Source organism: Drosophila miranda, chromosome 3, assembly GCF_003369915.1.
Source record: "Drosophila miranda strain MSH22 chromosome 3, D.miranda_PacBio2.1, whole genome shotgun sequence".
Lineage (NCBI taxonomy): Eukaryota > Metazoa > Arthropoda > Insecta > Diptera > Drosophilidae > Drosophila > Drosophila miranda.
The window spans coordinates 8,105,996-8,120,361 of NC_046676.1; the positions used below are offsets into that span (position 1 = coordinate 8,105,996).

Sequence of the window (14,366 nt, forward strand, 5' to 3'; positions counted from 1 at the left end):
CAGTTTAAAAACAAAGTGCAAACCAAATCCCAAGATTGGGCTGTGAACAAGTTCGGTTTCAGCAATTCGAACTTTGGCGCCGGTCACTCAGTTTCGTGCTATCGAGTACTTTTATCGATATAGCGCAGGCCACTATCGATACGCCCACGACTCGCGCCATGTGTTGTGCAATTATATTTGTTGTTATTGTTTTTAAGTTAACTTAAATTTTTTAAATGCAGCAGCTCCGGCACTGCGTGATCCGTGGCTTGGCTCGGAGGCAATCGAGGCACACACACAATGCCAGCACCGATATGTACGATGTGGTTGTCATTGGCGGAGGACATGCCGGCACAGAGGCCTCTGCAGCGGCGGCTCGGATGGGGGCCCGCACGTTGCTGCTGACACACAAGCTTGAGACCATTGGCGAGATGTCCTGCAATCCTTCGTTCGGTGGCATTGGAAAGGGCCACTTGATGCGAGAGGTGGATGCTCTGGACGGAGTCTGTGGACGCTGCTGCGATGTGTCTGGAGTGCACTACAAAGTGCTGAACAAGCGACGCGGGCCGGCGGTGTGGGGGCCGCGGGCGCAGATCGATCGGCAGCTATACAAGAAAGCTGTCCAGAAGGAACTTCATAGTACGCAGAACCTGGAGATCAGAGCGGCGGCTGTGGACAATATTCTCATAGAAGATGAGCAACATCAGCACAGACGCTGTACTGGTGTTTTACTGGCCAACGGGGAAGTGGTTCGCAGTCGTTCGGTTGTGCTCACCACCGGAACTTTCTTAAGGGCACACATCAACATTGGACTGGAGGTGAGACCGGCTGGACGCATGGGAGATGCTCCAGCAAAGGCCTTAGGCGAGGCCATAGACAGACTGGGCTTCCGCATGGGACGCCTGAAGACAGGAACGCCGCCCAGGATAGCTAAGAGCAGCGTGGATTTCTCCCAACTAGAGAGACACGAAGGAGATGATCCCCCGACGCCATTTTCATTTCTCAATAGCCATGTGTGGCTACCAGCCAAGGAGCAATTGCCGTGCCATCTCACCTACACGACACCGCTGGTCAATGACATCGTGCGTAATAATCTCCACGTTAATCGCCATGTTACCGAGGAGATAACAGGCCCTCGTTATTGTCCCTCAATAGAGTCGAAGATTCTACGATTTGGCGCAAGAGTTCATCAAGTATGGCTAGAGCCAGAGGGCCTGGACAGCCCCTTGGTTTATCCACAAGGAATTTCATGTACCTTGCCCCATGAGCAGCAAGTGGAGCTGGTACACGCCATCAAGGGTCTGGAGCATGCCGAAGTGGTGCAACCCGGGTACGGTGTGGAGTACGATTTCATAGATCCCCGTGAGCTGTTCCCCACGCTAGAGACAAAGCGTGTGCCTGGCCTCTTCTTTGCGGGGCAGATAAATGGAACCACAGGCTACGAGGAGGCTGCTGCCCAGGGAATTGTGGCTGGTGCCAATGCAGCGGGCAAAACTCGCCACGCGGACGGCAGGCAGCTGACAATTAGTCGAACTGAAGGCTACATCGGTGTATTAGTAGACGACCTTACTTCTTTGGGCACCAATGAGCCCTACCGCATGTTCACTAGTCGGGCAGAGTTCCGATTGTCCCTTCGGCCAGACAACGCCGACATGCGGCTTACCAATAAGGGCTATGAATATGGTCTGGTCTCCGAGCATCGCTTCCGGCACTTTAAGCAAGCGGAAGAAAGACTACAGTCGGGCATGGAGGCCTTGAGGGGATTGCGGAAACACAGCAATTACTGGCGCCAGTCTCTGGACCTACCCACGTCCAAAGCCTCTGTGGAAAAGACCGCCTTTGACATGCTTGCCATACCAGCGGACAACATCACGGTGGATAAGCTGATCAATCTATTCCCCACGGAACTGAGTTGGCTGCGCGACGACAACAACCTGGCCGAGAGGCTGAAGATAGAGGCCCTGTACTCGTTCTTTGTTGAGGAACAACAACGAGACGTGGAGGATGTACGACGGGAAGAGCGTCTGGCCATTCCTGCTGACATTGATTACTTCTCCAAGGTGCTAAGCCTCTCGAACGAGGAACGACAGAAACTGAGCCTCATTCAGCCACAGACAATCGCTGCTGCCAGTCGAATCCAAGGCGTCACTCCCTCTACAATAGTGAGGATAATGAAGTACGTCAAAAAGGCGGACGTGGCCAAGGCATAGCACAGTAGAGGCTAATAGTTTATAATTTATACACATAACTGTTAATAAACTTACAAATTGTAAGTTTGGGTGATGTTGATGTTTGGGTGCCAGTCGATTGTTTACTGCCGATAAAGAAAATACTTGTCACGGCCATATCGGTAGCTTTATAGACAAAAGATAGTATTTTATTTATTGGCAATCTTACTTTTCAGGGCGCTATAACTCTGGCAAATAGGGCCAGATCGGCGAAGGACTCAGGATCGTGAGGATCCATACTGTCGATCGGTATCAAAATCTCGATTACGAAAATGAGGTCAACTTTTGCCAAATTTCATGTTTTATCAAAAAGTTGAAAATCTGTAGAACCGATTTCACCAAAATAGATGAAATTAGACCCGACTCGCTACCTGATCGTTCTTTTTTTCCCCAAGATGGTTTTAACATTCTTAATGCAAAAAATTCATGTACTAAAAACATTTGCATGCGAATGTTTTCGCAGCCTGCCTGTTCCGCCCCTGCCTAAATGGAAATGAGAACTTTGTGGAGATCTTAGTGGAAAATTAAGCGTGCCAGATGTACTTCTTGGAAGTAGCCAAGTCCGACTGGGTAAACAAAATTATCAGTCTCAGCCGAGGCTCAGCGAACGATGAATAATTACATTTTTACATACATATAGTCCTCGAAGACGGTAATTCTTGTTAAGTTTTTTTTTTCCAAAATCTGAATAACAAGTATTTTAATCACAACCCTCTGTAGGTCTACCTGTTATACTACCAAATTGCATAATAATTGATTAAACTTCCCAAGAGCTTGAGCCTCCTCCATGTGAATATGTGAACAGATTATGAATTTCCAGGGTAACTGCTTGCCGTTCCGCTTTGTTCAGATCTTCCGGGTACTTTTAGTACCCGGCCACACACACACCTCTCTATCCATCTCTCTATCAAATGTGTGATAACACATTTTTTTCAATGAGCTGATAGTGCCCGCAGAGTCGGGCAACCGTGCACCCACGCAACCGTCATTCAGTAGTCACCTGTGTGTTCCCCAGTTAAAGTCATGACGTTACTCTAGAAAAAATGGCCCGATTTTCCCACTGGATGCGGCCCAGATTAACTTATGTTCCGGTTCTGGTACTTTTCGTCTATCTATTCCTTATCTTTGGCTACAGAAATGTGCAGGTGAGTGAATGAAATTAACTCCATCGAAGGGGCACTCAATTATTACGACCGAAAGAACATCTCGACATGGGACCCATTTGCGTGTTTAATGGTTGGAATAATTAATATTTCTCTTTGAAATGAAAATCAAGAGAAATTTGTTGCTTTCGCGTGGAAATTAAAGGTACAATCGTGCACAGTGTGTTGAGTGGTGTGTTGGTGGGCTGTGTTTCGTTGTGAAGTCCCGTTCAATCAGAGAAACCATACAATAAAACAAGATTATTTAATAAAGATCCATGTATGTACATTACATACATATGTATATATGTACATATGTATGTTATATGTATCTTTGAGATATCCTATTAGAAGTACCCAAGCGTAATCGGACATCTAAATCTGTGTTCGAGGTGCATAGATTAAACAGAGGATTAACCCTACAAGCAGTGTGTTCCAATTCTCGGGTACTACTCGGTTGTTATCTATGGCGTTGCCCCACTAGTATGTGATCTGAATAAATAGTATCTCTTCAGAATCAAGTGGTCATGTGGTCATCGCCTTCGCTCACTTTCGATTCCCATTCCAAAGACAAATGTATTTAATGTGTAAATCATACACACACATATGTATGTATAGAATTGTATAGGTATGTAGCCATGTATAATTAAAATGTTTTCATTTTCCATAATAAAAGTGGAAGACGTTTTCATTTTCTTAAAAATAGCCGGGAAAGGCGGCGCTGACTCACACAGACAGGAAAGGAGAGGAGAGGCAGAGTGTCCCATGGACACTCCAATCCAATCGAGAGACAAAAACACACACACAAAATTTATTAAGTCCCGTCTCCCACCACCCCCCTCATGGCGCATGGAGTACCCTTACAAGGCTCCGTCCTCCCCCGCCCCCACCAATTCCACTAGTTGGAGCACGGCCGCAACGCCAATGTCGCTGTCGATGTGTCTCAGCTGCTTCTCTGCTGCAGCGCTGCTGCCTCTGCCTCTGCCTCTGCCTCTGCCTCTGTGGCTCTGATGACAGCGTTCATGGCGGACTGAGGCGCCAGTTTGATGCGAGGCGTGCGTTGATTAACTTGTTGCATGCGCGTCCTGGAGCAAAGGGAGCCAGGCCAGCCACCACCACCCTTTCAGCACCTACCACCCCCTTTCCTTCCCCATTCGACAGAGTGCGCGTCTGTGTGTGTGTGTGTGTGTGTGTGTGCGTGCGTGTGGTTGTCGTAATAATTTGCGTACAGTGGGCGCCAAACGAACTTGTGTTGCGGTGCGGTCAGTGGCAACGCAAATGTGGCCGAGGACAGGCAGGCCGATGATGACACTGGAGGGACGCTGACGTCTCCCCGCCCCACCGAGTATCTGGTCTACTGGTCTACTAATCGATGGCTGCCCATCAACCGCCAAAGCGCTAAGCAAATAAGCAACAGGAGCCGCGCTCATCGACTGTCTGTGCCACAAGCGGCGCCGAACAAAGTCAGCGTTGGCGTTGGCGTTGGCGTCGGCATCGCTGTCAACGCATCGGCCAACGGCACTCACTGCTAACGGTAGAAATAAATAAACAGTTTTAGTTGCTGGCGGTGATTCCTGGGGAGAGCATAGCACGCGGCTAGTCGCGCCACAAGTGCCGCCTGTCACCTGCTGCCCCTCCAGCCAAGGCCACGCCATGCTGGCGGCACAAGAGAACCGATTTCAGTACGTGTACTTCACGCTGTCCGGCCTGGTGGCCAGCGCCATGCTCGTCCTGGTCTACATCTCCATGCGCACGAGCCTTGTGAGTGGGTGCCCGCTCATCCTTCCACAGCAGCTTACCTGACGGCCAGTTGGTTTTCCTCTCTCTCTCTCCCTCTCTCTTCATATCCTGCTTGCAGAATGAGCGCCTGCGTGTCGACCTGGAGCACCTGCAGCGCCAGCTGATCCTGGAGAAGCCCAATCCGCACTGGAACTACACCAACAGCTGGCGCAGGATCGGCAACGCCTCACTGAGGCACGAGATCTATTCGGCCTACTTCGATGCCCGAACAGAGATCATAGGTGAGGGTCACCCACCCACAGCTCCTCTGAATCGTACTCATCCTTATGCTCCGTCTCCATTTTTGGGCTATAGGAAATGTCCGCATGGATGAGGACCAAATTACCATCGGCTCCTTGCGGATATTCGCCACTTTGCCAGTGCGCCTGCGGGACTCCAAGGTGAGCTGCATCGTGCGCTTCGCTGACTTCAGCAGCCAGGAGATCGTGGCCGAGGAGGCGGGTGCCATGCACGACGTGCACAACAACAGCTTTGCGGCCTGGAGCATCATGTGCCCGCTGCACGCCTCCAGGCGCGACCCGATGCGCCTGCCACAGGCGGTGGCCCTCAGCTATGCCTCCAATCGGTTGAGCCACCTCAGCCCCAGCTTCATACAGATAAGGTGAGTGCATTATTAGACCCCACCACCCCAGTGATGTTTCGTCTAACAGCACACGTGCAACCCTCCAATAGCTACCCCCGCAACATGTCGAGCTTGTTTACCAAGTCGCGACCCGCCATCTCCGTGTGCGTGGGTCCGCTCCAGGAGAACTACTCGAACGTGCTGCGACTGGTGGAGTTCGTGGAGATGTACCGGCTGCAGGGTGCCGCCCATTTCTACTTCTACTACGTGGAGGCCAGCAATGAGGTGCAACGTGTCCTGGCCCACTACCAGCGCCAGGGCCTGGCGGACGTCTTCGAGTGGAACGTGCAACCGCACCTGCAGGACCTCCACTACGCTGGGATTGTGGCCCAGTTCAACGACTGCGTATACCGCGCCAACGTCGTGGATAACTATCGGTACGCAGCCGTGGTGGATCTGGACGAGGTGCTGATGCCCCTGAAGCACAATTCGCTGGCGGACTACTTGCGTCAGTGCGACGAAGGCCGCACCGCCGGCTTCGTCTTTCGCAATGTGTTCTTCTACCGGAAAGACAGCAACGACACCTTCAACTCGCCGACCCACGTCCTCAACCGGCTCCTGTACACCCAGTCCAAGGTGCGTCGCACCCTGGAGATCATGCCCGCCTATGTGCGCAGCAAGCTGGTGGTCAACACCCGCTCCATCGTGGAGATGGGCAACCACCAGGTGTACCGCTCCGCTCCAGGCTTCGTGGACCACGTGGTTCACCCCACGGTGGGGCTGCTCTTCCACTATCGCGACAAGTGCATCAACTGCAAGATGGTTCTTATCGTGGACTACACTGCCAGACGCTTCGGTTCGCTGCTCTTCGATCTCGTCGACACCACTTGCCTCGAGGTCTTCATGGACCGCCACGGCATCTGCGAGCTGGCGTAGTCTTATCGCTGTCCCCCATCTCTAGGCCCCATATGTACCACCGAACGCCCCCTAAAACAGAGATCTCTGCGGGTTAGAAAAATCTAAGCTGAAACCCGAAACGAATCGCCGTTCAGTTCAATGCTGTGGTTGATCTGAGCCAGTCGCCAGTCGCCAGTCGCCGGTCGACATGCTGAAATTCTGCTCCCTGCACCGCGGCAAGGAGTCGGCGCCGTGCCCGCGTCCAGCCCAACGTGTGTCCAAGAGTGTACGACAAATTAGGCTAAGTTGCATTTGTAGTTGTTCCTCTAAGTGTTATGATATATTGAATAAAGTGTGCTTGAGTGATTTGTGATGTTACTTGATACGGTTTTACTCTCCTCCTCCCTCGCAGTCCTCGCTTCGCCTGCAGGACGTCCCGCTGAGCGATGCCCAGCTGCTTCGCATGCTCCAAGCGCAGCGGGAGCGTGGCCCTCTGATACTGGCCCTGAGCAGGTGAGTACACCATCACCTGGCGGCAAGAGAGACCTGTCCATTTCTGCACTTCCAGTTCGGGGAGTCCGACGGAAGCGTGTCGAAACTGCGGCACGCCATATGCCAGTCGCAAGGTGCTTCAAAACGGGGGAGCAGAGGAGGCAACAGGTGAGCTTCCACCGCCAGATGGCTTTTCACCGCATGCCTCTAAACTTAGCTTTGGCTTGTGATAACATTTAAGTTACATTTTGTGCCATGGCTTCAGATCCTAACGCTTCAGTCCTTGGTAACCATTGGAGTTTTATCCGCTTTAATCGACCTTGCTTCTTAATGACATCTGAGATTCCATATGGATTACTGGCATAGCGCGTTGATTGTCCTGATTGTAGCTTCGTTCTGTTCGCAGAACATGCATGCGCATGAACGCTAACAAACTATACAAAATTCAATGAGAAAAGTGGAGGGTAATGGATAGGAGAGCAGTGCAGCGAAGAGAGCTTGTTCTCCCACCCTCTCGCACATGGCAATGGGAATAATAACTAACAGTGCACGCCGGCGACCCGACCCCCACCCCTACCATAGAAAACCCCGTTTTAGGGCCCTGGCAGTCGCACTGGCACCCCACCTTCCTGGCCCCCGACGGCCGCTCTGCTGCCATCCTCTTGTCTGTTGGAGCTTGACGTCGCGTCGATGACAATGACGCTGCCGTTATGGATAATAAGAGAGGGAGTGAGGGGGGCATGGTGGGCTCAATAAAACGGGAGGGTGGGGTGTGGAACGAGCGAGTGGACAACATTGCCTAAAGCCGGCAAAACATAAAAAAATCTACATATATGTAAATGCCGAGGGCTACTCCAGCAGTTGTTGACAAAAAATTCTTTATACCTGTTTCACATTGGTACCAATGGCTTACATTTTTTAACTAGTTTAACTGTAAAGTTTGTAAAATACCTATCGCAACGGATCCAAGCCCCTCAAATTTACCCGAGGAACCTTGGGGAAAACCTATACATATATGTAGAAGAACTCTTTAAGCACCCCTTGGAACATGTGCAGTCCCACCGACCATGTCGTCATCGTCATCGTCAGCCATGCCATTGGCTGTCTCCACTCCAGACACATGTCCCTCTCCTGCATCTCTCACTCTCTCCATTTCTCCCCAGTTCCAGCCTCAGTCGCAGTTGCAATTCCAGCTTGTGCCCTGAACCAGATGCGCACATGGTGCGGCCATATACTGAATGATTGGATTCTTTTGTTCTTTGTGTGCTGCCCAGCCTATCCCCATCCCCCTATCCAGACCGAACCACCACCGCCCCCACACTAGAACCAGCGCCCCCTCTCTGACCTATGCGACCCTCGCTGTATGCCGTGCGTCTGTGTGTGTCTGAATTTATGCATACAAATTTGAAAAATATCGGATCTGTGGTTCGTGCCCGCCGAACGAACGCAGCACAAAGCAGAAACGAGGAACGACAGTACCAAAGCATCAACAAGTCACGGCTTTAAGCCGGCTACGGCAGAGGAATCGGCATCGGCGTCGGCAGAGACCAGCAGTCCAGTCACCCACCACTCGACGCACTGTGGCTCGCATTCAAAAGACATATGGCAAAATTAAAAGTTCTCGGCTCATACGTGTCTCACAAATAAGCAAAAACGTGCGAAAAATATTCGAAACTTTAGTACATTTAAAAATACAGGCCCATCAAAGTTAATTAATCGTTCACTGCATGGGGAAATGTTTTTTCGAAAAGAGTTTTCAGTAAACAAGCCACTGTGCGCAGTCGCGCTGAAGCTGACGTAAGCAGAGGCAGCGGCAGCGGCAGAGGCAGCAACAAGTCAGCGAGCGTCAGACTAATCAACAGGCGAGCTATTTGCTCTGCCCGAGGAGACAGCGACGTAAAGCGTAGTTGTTGCTATATTGGCGTTGTTGCCGTTGCTTTCGTACTTTTCGTGTGTTTGTTTGTGCTAGGCGATACCGTGGGCCCCAGCTATTTAGTTACTACCAAAGTTTTGCCAAGTCAAGTTCTCGTTGCCGTAGCCGTCGTGAGTGAAGCGAATAACATTCTGCGGGCTGCGTTACGATCGTCAAGCTCAGCGAAAAGATAAACCGACAAACAGTTAGGACGTGTGCGTGAAATGTACCTACAATAGCTTCTGTTTGCTTGTGCAAAAATAAAAGTGTACTCGGAAAAGAAAGCAGAAAGGTTCTAACAATTTGGCAAACACAAAGTGAGTTGTTAACATACATACGATACGAGTACGAGTACGAGTAGTATTATAATTCTGCCCCTCCTTATTGTTCGGATGTGTTCAGAGATTGAGTTTGGCTCCGGCGACACTTTTTGGCTTGGCGCCCTTTTTCCGTGCCACTGTGCTAAGCGGGGATTTGACACAAGAAACGCCAGAGACTGTGCTACGCCGTGGCGTTGTAATTTTTTTTACAGTGGAACCCCGAAAGCGGAAATCGTTGTTTCCTAAACATCATATTTCGGGGCAAATATCTTTTTTTAAGTGGACCGTGTCCGGTAAAGGGAACTTTCACTGTTCTGCGGAGAACCTTCAACGCTTTGTTCTACGTGCCTGCCTCCTTGGCGCGCGGCTTCATTAAGTATTTAAATCAATTTCTGTTTAACCGATAAACGCCCATTGGGAAATATTGGATTTCTATTTTAAATTCAGCTGATAGGCGAATGCAGACCGAATTTGGGTTAATTATTGTATTTGTGTCTGGCGATAATGATGCCCCAAAAACGGCGCAAAATGTTCGCTATTTGTATTTATATAGCTATGTTCATATATTATATGTTTATATGGATCTGGATGGGCAGTCTCTGTGTGCATATGTGGTTTTAATTTGTTTTAAATTATACAGTGCAACCCTTTTCCTCTGTGGCAGGCCACAGCATTTGGTTATAGTTCAATTAAGTCTCTAATGACCGGATGTTAGTGTGTGTGTGTGTTTTATTGTGTGTCTGTGTTTGCGTGTGTGTGCCGTGCATGCAAATGAAGCTCGGAAACTGTTCCAGAATTCATTTTTGATTTAATTGTGAAATTATATTTTTTTATAAATTAAATTTCCTTCGAGCGGGGGGCCAGCGCGGAAGCATTCCGCGGCACACCCAGCGCACTCGATGATTAATGGTTAATTATAATTCCCATTTGACATTCTTCTTGCTCTTCGAATTAAGCAGAAAGAAAGCCGAGTCAATACGAACAGTTTCTACATATGTATGTGCTATTATTTATTATTTTGCTTTTGTTTGTTACCGCTCCCCACAGCCACGACAGAGCGCACACAATTTTGATAAGCCTCAGCTGGCAAAAATTTCAAATGGTTTCTCTCTTTTGCTGTATCTCATATGTGAGTGTGTGTTTTACCTTCGTGTTAGTAAATTTAAGACAATAAAAAAAAATATATTGTCAATTGTTAAAAGCGATAAAATGGAGAGGTAGAGAAGGAGAGAGCGAGAGAGAGAGGGAGAGCAGTAAGGGAGGTTGACAACGAATTTGGGGAGCAGCAAAAGACCGGAACGAAGGGAAATACCCTTTTGTACTCCATAAAACGGGAAATCTAGAATTATTCGATCTTCGAAATAGTAAAGTCCAACTTCTGGACGATACATATATTCCCAAGGGTACTTTCAGCTTTTTAATTTCTTTGTTTACCAAATCGATTATTGGGACAGACAGAAAACTGCGCCCCTGACATAGTGAACCGAAAAGCGATTGAATATTATATGTATTCCCTTAAATTTGTAATGTGCAGCTGTTCATTGTCTCAAGAGTGCCATGCCCCCTTTTCAAGTACACACTCGTACCGCTCATGCATAATTTGTACGAAATTTAAGGAAATTATCATCATCATTTATCGTTCTCCTGTGGTGACTCAATCAAGTTCGGTGTGCGGTCATTGGCTTGCCTAGCGGGACTCCCTCCGCTCGTTAAGGCCCTTGGGGCTAGTCCCCGGGCACTGGATTTTGATTTGACAGACATTGTTGCGGTTTCTGGTTGCCTGGCGGAGTGGGGGGCAGCGCTTTATTTAATTTGATTGTCGGGAGTCACTTTTAATGAATTGTGCCACATTTATTAGCCATGTTGACGGGTTGTCAGTTTTATAAAACCTGGAGTTTTGACTGAAATCTATGCAAATCTGTTCAGTCAGTCATTATTTTGCATACTTTTGGGCGCAAATTGAAATGTTAATGACCTTTCTCCTTGTCCCAATATCAGCCTTTCCTGATTCCAAAAGAATTGCTACCTCGTTCGGTGAATATTTTAGTTTTAGTTTAGTATTTTTTTGGGTAATTTTCTTTGCTTCGGCGAAACTCTTCTTTTATGGTAGCGCCCACACAGATCGACCCAAACCGAATACTTGCCCAAATCGTTGACCATTTTCGCTTGGCCATTATTTCATTATAATAATTTTGTTTGTGCATGGTGGCTGGTATGGTATCTATAAAGTTGTTTTGCCGCAGCTGCCGCGCAGTTTTTATTGTCTCTGCGACGGCCTTTTGGCAATGATTTTGGGAGCAGAAGCGAAACAAAACAGCATTTCAGTATTGAATTGTGATTCAGTGTCGTCCCCAAAAAAACAGAAAATAAAAGAAATACAAAAAAAAATCGCGAAAGCAAATTCTGACAATGCAATTAGCATGAATTTGTTATTCAACAAAGAAATGAACTTCGATGTGTTCGTGTTATATAATTATTTGTTGTTCTGTTTGGGGACTAACAAATAAATCACAGCACAAACTTTTGAATAAACATTGATAAGAATATTCTTCGGCTTGCAGAATGTCTCTGCTTATCGCATTTCGCCTACCGTGTTGTTCGATAGGTTAAAACGACTAATATCAGTGTAAACAACACAGCGGTACTAGAATTTTATCAAATGATTAACTTTAAACTTTAAATTTTATTCCTGATATACTGGGAATTCCCATGAAAGTATACACAAGCCAGAATCTCCATATGAGTGTTGGGTGTACAGATGTACATATGTACATGCATCCATACATCTATTGTGATACCTTCTCCATCTGAAAATCTTTCCACACGTAGTGAATTATCTTTCAAAGAAAAATCCCTTTCCTTCCGCTTATAGAGCCTCCAGTTAGGGCAGTTCTAAGTTCATGGAACCCCCGGCAGTGGGCTAAAATACTCACAGCGTAGTCTGGCGTACAATGCTCGTAATTACATTATAATCTAGTCCTAACCTTTCCTCACCCCATGCCCTATCGACGCCGCCTGTCAAGTGCTGCAGAAATCGAAAGCTGCTTCCAGCTGTCAATAGATTGGCCGAACGCCAAAACATTTCTATTCGCAATACCAAGAGCTCAGCAAATCAGCTTGGTGCCGGCGAGCAGCCGACGGAACCCGCTTCCAGATGGGGTTCCGGCGATGGGGCAGAGGTAGCGGCGAAGGTGTAGCTCGGCAATCAGCAAAAGTTAACGGCTCTGGCCGAAACTTTATCGCGGCTGAGGCTGGCACTGCCGCCGCCGCTTGGGCTGGAGGTAAGGAACGAACCGGTGCTTCCAGGTGTTGGAGCTTTCAAAGCTTCAGTTTGACATTAGAACTTCGACTTTGACGTTGTGTCGATCGCTGCGGAGTGAAGCGGAGCCATCGAGAACTACACTGCACTACACACACACACAAACCCGAGTACCGCTGTAGTGTTTCCCCAGTTGTGGTTTGGGGCCCGCCGATTGATTTTGCCGTTTATAAATAGCTTTGTGTGTATTTTTCTTTTTGTTTCCCATTGTAACGCTGTGTCTGTGTGTGCGTGTATCTGTGTTTGCCTTCAACTTTAACTGTAAAGAAAGAAGGAGCGAAGAGAACACTTCGGATGCTACAGAGACGAAGACGACGGACACTGACGCAATAGGGCCGAAAGTGTAATGTGTTTGTTTATACCATTTAAGAGAACAGGATAGGAGGAGGGGTGCGATTCGGTTCAGCTCCAGTATACCATACAATACTAATAGTTTTCACAAATCGCTGGCAATTACGCGCAAACTTTGGCACTTAGATGCGAGGCCGCGAAGCCGCGAAGTCGTCAAGAGCTGAGATCATTATTCGATTTTAGAAATCGAAAAATACATAATGCTCAGATAAGACACCGGCGGAGAGGCGGCGGGGCGTACGAGTCTGATATGACAAAATCACATCCATTATGCCCGCATTACCCCGCTCGCCAGCCGGCCGGGCCCACTGTGCGGGCAACGAGAGAGTGCGCCGCCTCGGTGCCGGACGGCCCCTTGGATGTCGCCTCAGTTGGCTCACGTACGCGGCGGATAAAAGTGCGCTCCTCTCCTTTGAGGCAACAGCCGATGCCGACGATTTGCAATTAATTGGGAATTAAATTGTAAGACTCCGTTGACCCCTGCTCATACGAACATACATACATATGTATACATATGTATGCATACATATGTATGTACAGATGTACATGTGTGTGTTTTTTTTTCTTTTTTTTTTTTTTGTGAGTTGTTTGCATGCAGAACGTGACGTCAGAGACTGACGGTGCGCCTGTTGGTGGGTGGGTGGCAAAATCGAGCGCGCTTCATAAATTAATTTACTAAACACATTGTTGTTTGTTTGTCTGTCTGTTTGTTTGTTTGTGTGGGTGAGTGAGTCTGTTTTTGTGGTTGTACTTCCCCATCGCCAGGGTATATGCAATAAGAGGGTAAGGCAGAACGGTACTCTGCAAATATACAAAAAATGTCTGCGGCACAAAGAGAGCGATTCGGAGAAGGTAGACCGACAGGGATAAGATATTCCTGCCTTACCCTCTATATAATATACCTTGTCCATGACTGAGTAAAAGCCAAACAAAACACAAAAACACAACACTTTGGCCAAAAGAGAGAGAGAGATAGAGAGAGGGCCAAACATGTGCTTCGCTCTTTATGGGAGAACAGAGCAACAAAAAACGGAATGCTTAGCGCTGTCCAAATAAATAACAAAAACAACAAAAGAAATTCAAAAATCTATGCTAATTAGCAGCAGCAGAAGCGACAACAACAATAACAACAGCCAGTGTGATACAACCACCGAAAGAGAGGGAGAAACAAAGAGAGGCAGAGCGAATAATCCATGCAAAAAATAACAAATTTATTGAGAGGGAAACTGGAGGACGGGACTACGAATACCCTATAAGTGACAAAACGTTGACGCAAAATAATAAACGATCGTGGGAACCAGGAATCTTTCGTTAGAAATAATATAGTTATTTCTATTCTTTCTTCGCAGAAAGGATTCTTTTAT

At 48.0% G+C, this 14,366-nt stretch overlaps 3 protein-coding genes across 8 annotated transcripts in view; all 3 read left to right on the forward strand.

The window, feature by feature from the left end:
- The first annotated feature begins 154 nt into the window (after nucleotides 1-154).
- LOC108159547 (protein MTO1 homolog, mitochondrial) lies at nucleotides 155-2,347 on the forward strand. The gene has a single exon (XM_017292947.2). The coding sequence runs from the start codon at nucleotides 216-218 to the stop codon at nucleotides 2,187-2,189; it is 1,974 nt and encodes a 657-aa protein (XP_017148436.1). The 5' UTR covers nucleotides 155-215; the 3' UTR covers nucleotides 2,190-2,347.
- A 303-nt stretch (nucleotides 2,348-2,650) lies between these two features.
- Nucleotides 2,651-6,669, forward strand: LOC108159548. Of its 3 annotated transcripts, none has more exons than XM_017292949.2 (4): nucleotides 2,651-3,352; nucleotides 5,208-5,370; nucleotides 5,444-5,750; nucleotides 5,822-6,669. In XM_017292949.2, the coding sequence occupies exons 1-4, from the start codon at nucleotides 3,251-3,253 to the stop codon at nucleotides 6,645-6,647; spliced, it is 1,398 nt and encodes a 465-aa protein (XP_017148438.1). In that variant the 5' UTR covers nucleotides 2,651-3,250; the 3' UTR covers nucleotides 6,648-6,669. The 3 variants fall into 3 exon arrangements, with proteins under 3 accessions (XP_017148438.1, XP_017148437.1, XP_017148439.1); XM_017292948.2 differs by lacking the exon at nucleotides 2,651-3,352 and adding an exon at nucleotides 4,371-5,110; XM_017292950.2 differs by lacking the exon at nucleotides 2,651-3,352 and adding an exon at nucleotides 4,371-4,883.
- Nucleotides 6,670-6,695: 26 nt separating this feature from the next.
- Nucleotides 6,696-14,366, forward strand: part of LOC108159544 (sorbin and SH3 domain-containing protein 1) — a 40,393-nt gene continuing 32,722 nt past the window's right edge. Inside the window, exons 1-3 of one of the 4 annotated variants that reach the window (XM_033390497.1) lie at nucleotides 6,696-6,894; nucleotides 7,021-7,121; nucleotides 7,177-7,268. In XM_033390497.1, the coding sequence (XP_033246388.1) occupies nucleotides 6,817-6,894; nucleotides 7,021-7,121; nucleotides 7,177-7,268 (271 nt within the window). In that variant the 5' untranslated portion in view covers nucleotides 6,696-6,816. Of the gene's footprint in view, nucleotides 6,895-7,020; nucleotides 7,122-7,176; nucleotides 7,269-9,235; nucleotides 9,330-12,687; nucleotides 12,833-13,367; nucleotides 13,465-14,366 lie in introns of those variants that run through there. The other 3 variants (XM_033390495.1, XM_033390480.1, XM_033390481.1) reach the window with 3 other exon arrangements.

What these genes read in the sequence shown, in the direction of transcription:
- LOC108159548 (XM_017292948.2), top strand. Translation starts at nt 5,003, where the DNA reads ATGCTGGCGGCACAAGAGAACCGATTTCAGTACGTGTACTTCACGCTG. An exon ending in TCTCCATGCGCACGAGCCTT is followed by an intron (nt 5,111 to 5,207) that starts GTGAGTGGGTGC and finishes TCCTGCTTGCAG; the next exon opens with AATGAGCGCCTGCGTGTCGA. An exon ending in TGCCCGAACAGAGATCATAG is followed by an intron (nt 5,371 to 5,443) that starts GTGAGGGTCACC and finishes TTTGGGCTATAG; the next exon opens with GAAATGTCCGCATGGATGAG.
- LOC108159547 (XM_017292947.2), top strand. Translation starts at nt 216, where the DNA reads ATGCAGCAGCTCCGGCACTGCGTGATCCGTGGCTTGGCTCGGAGGCAA.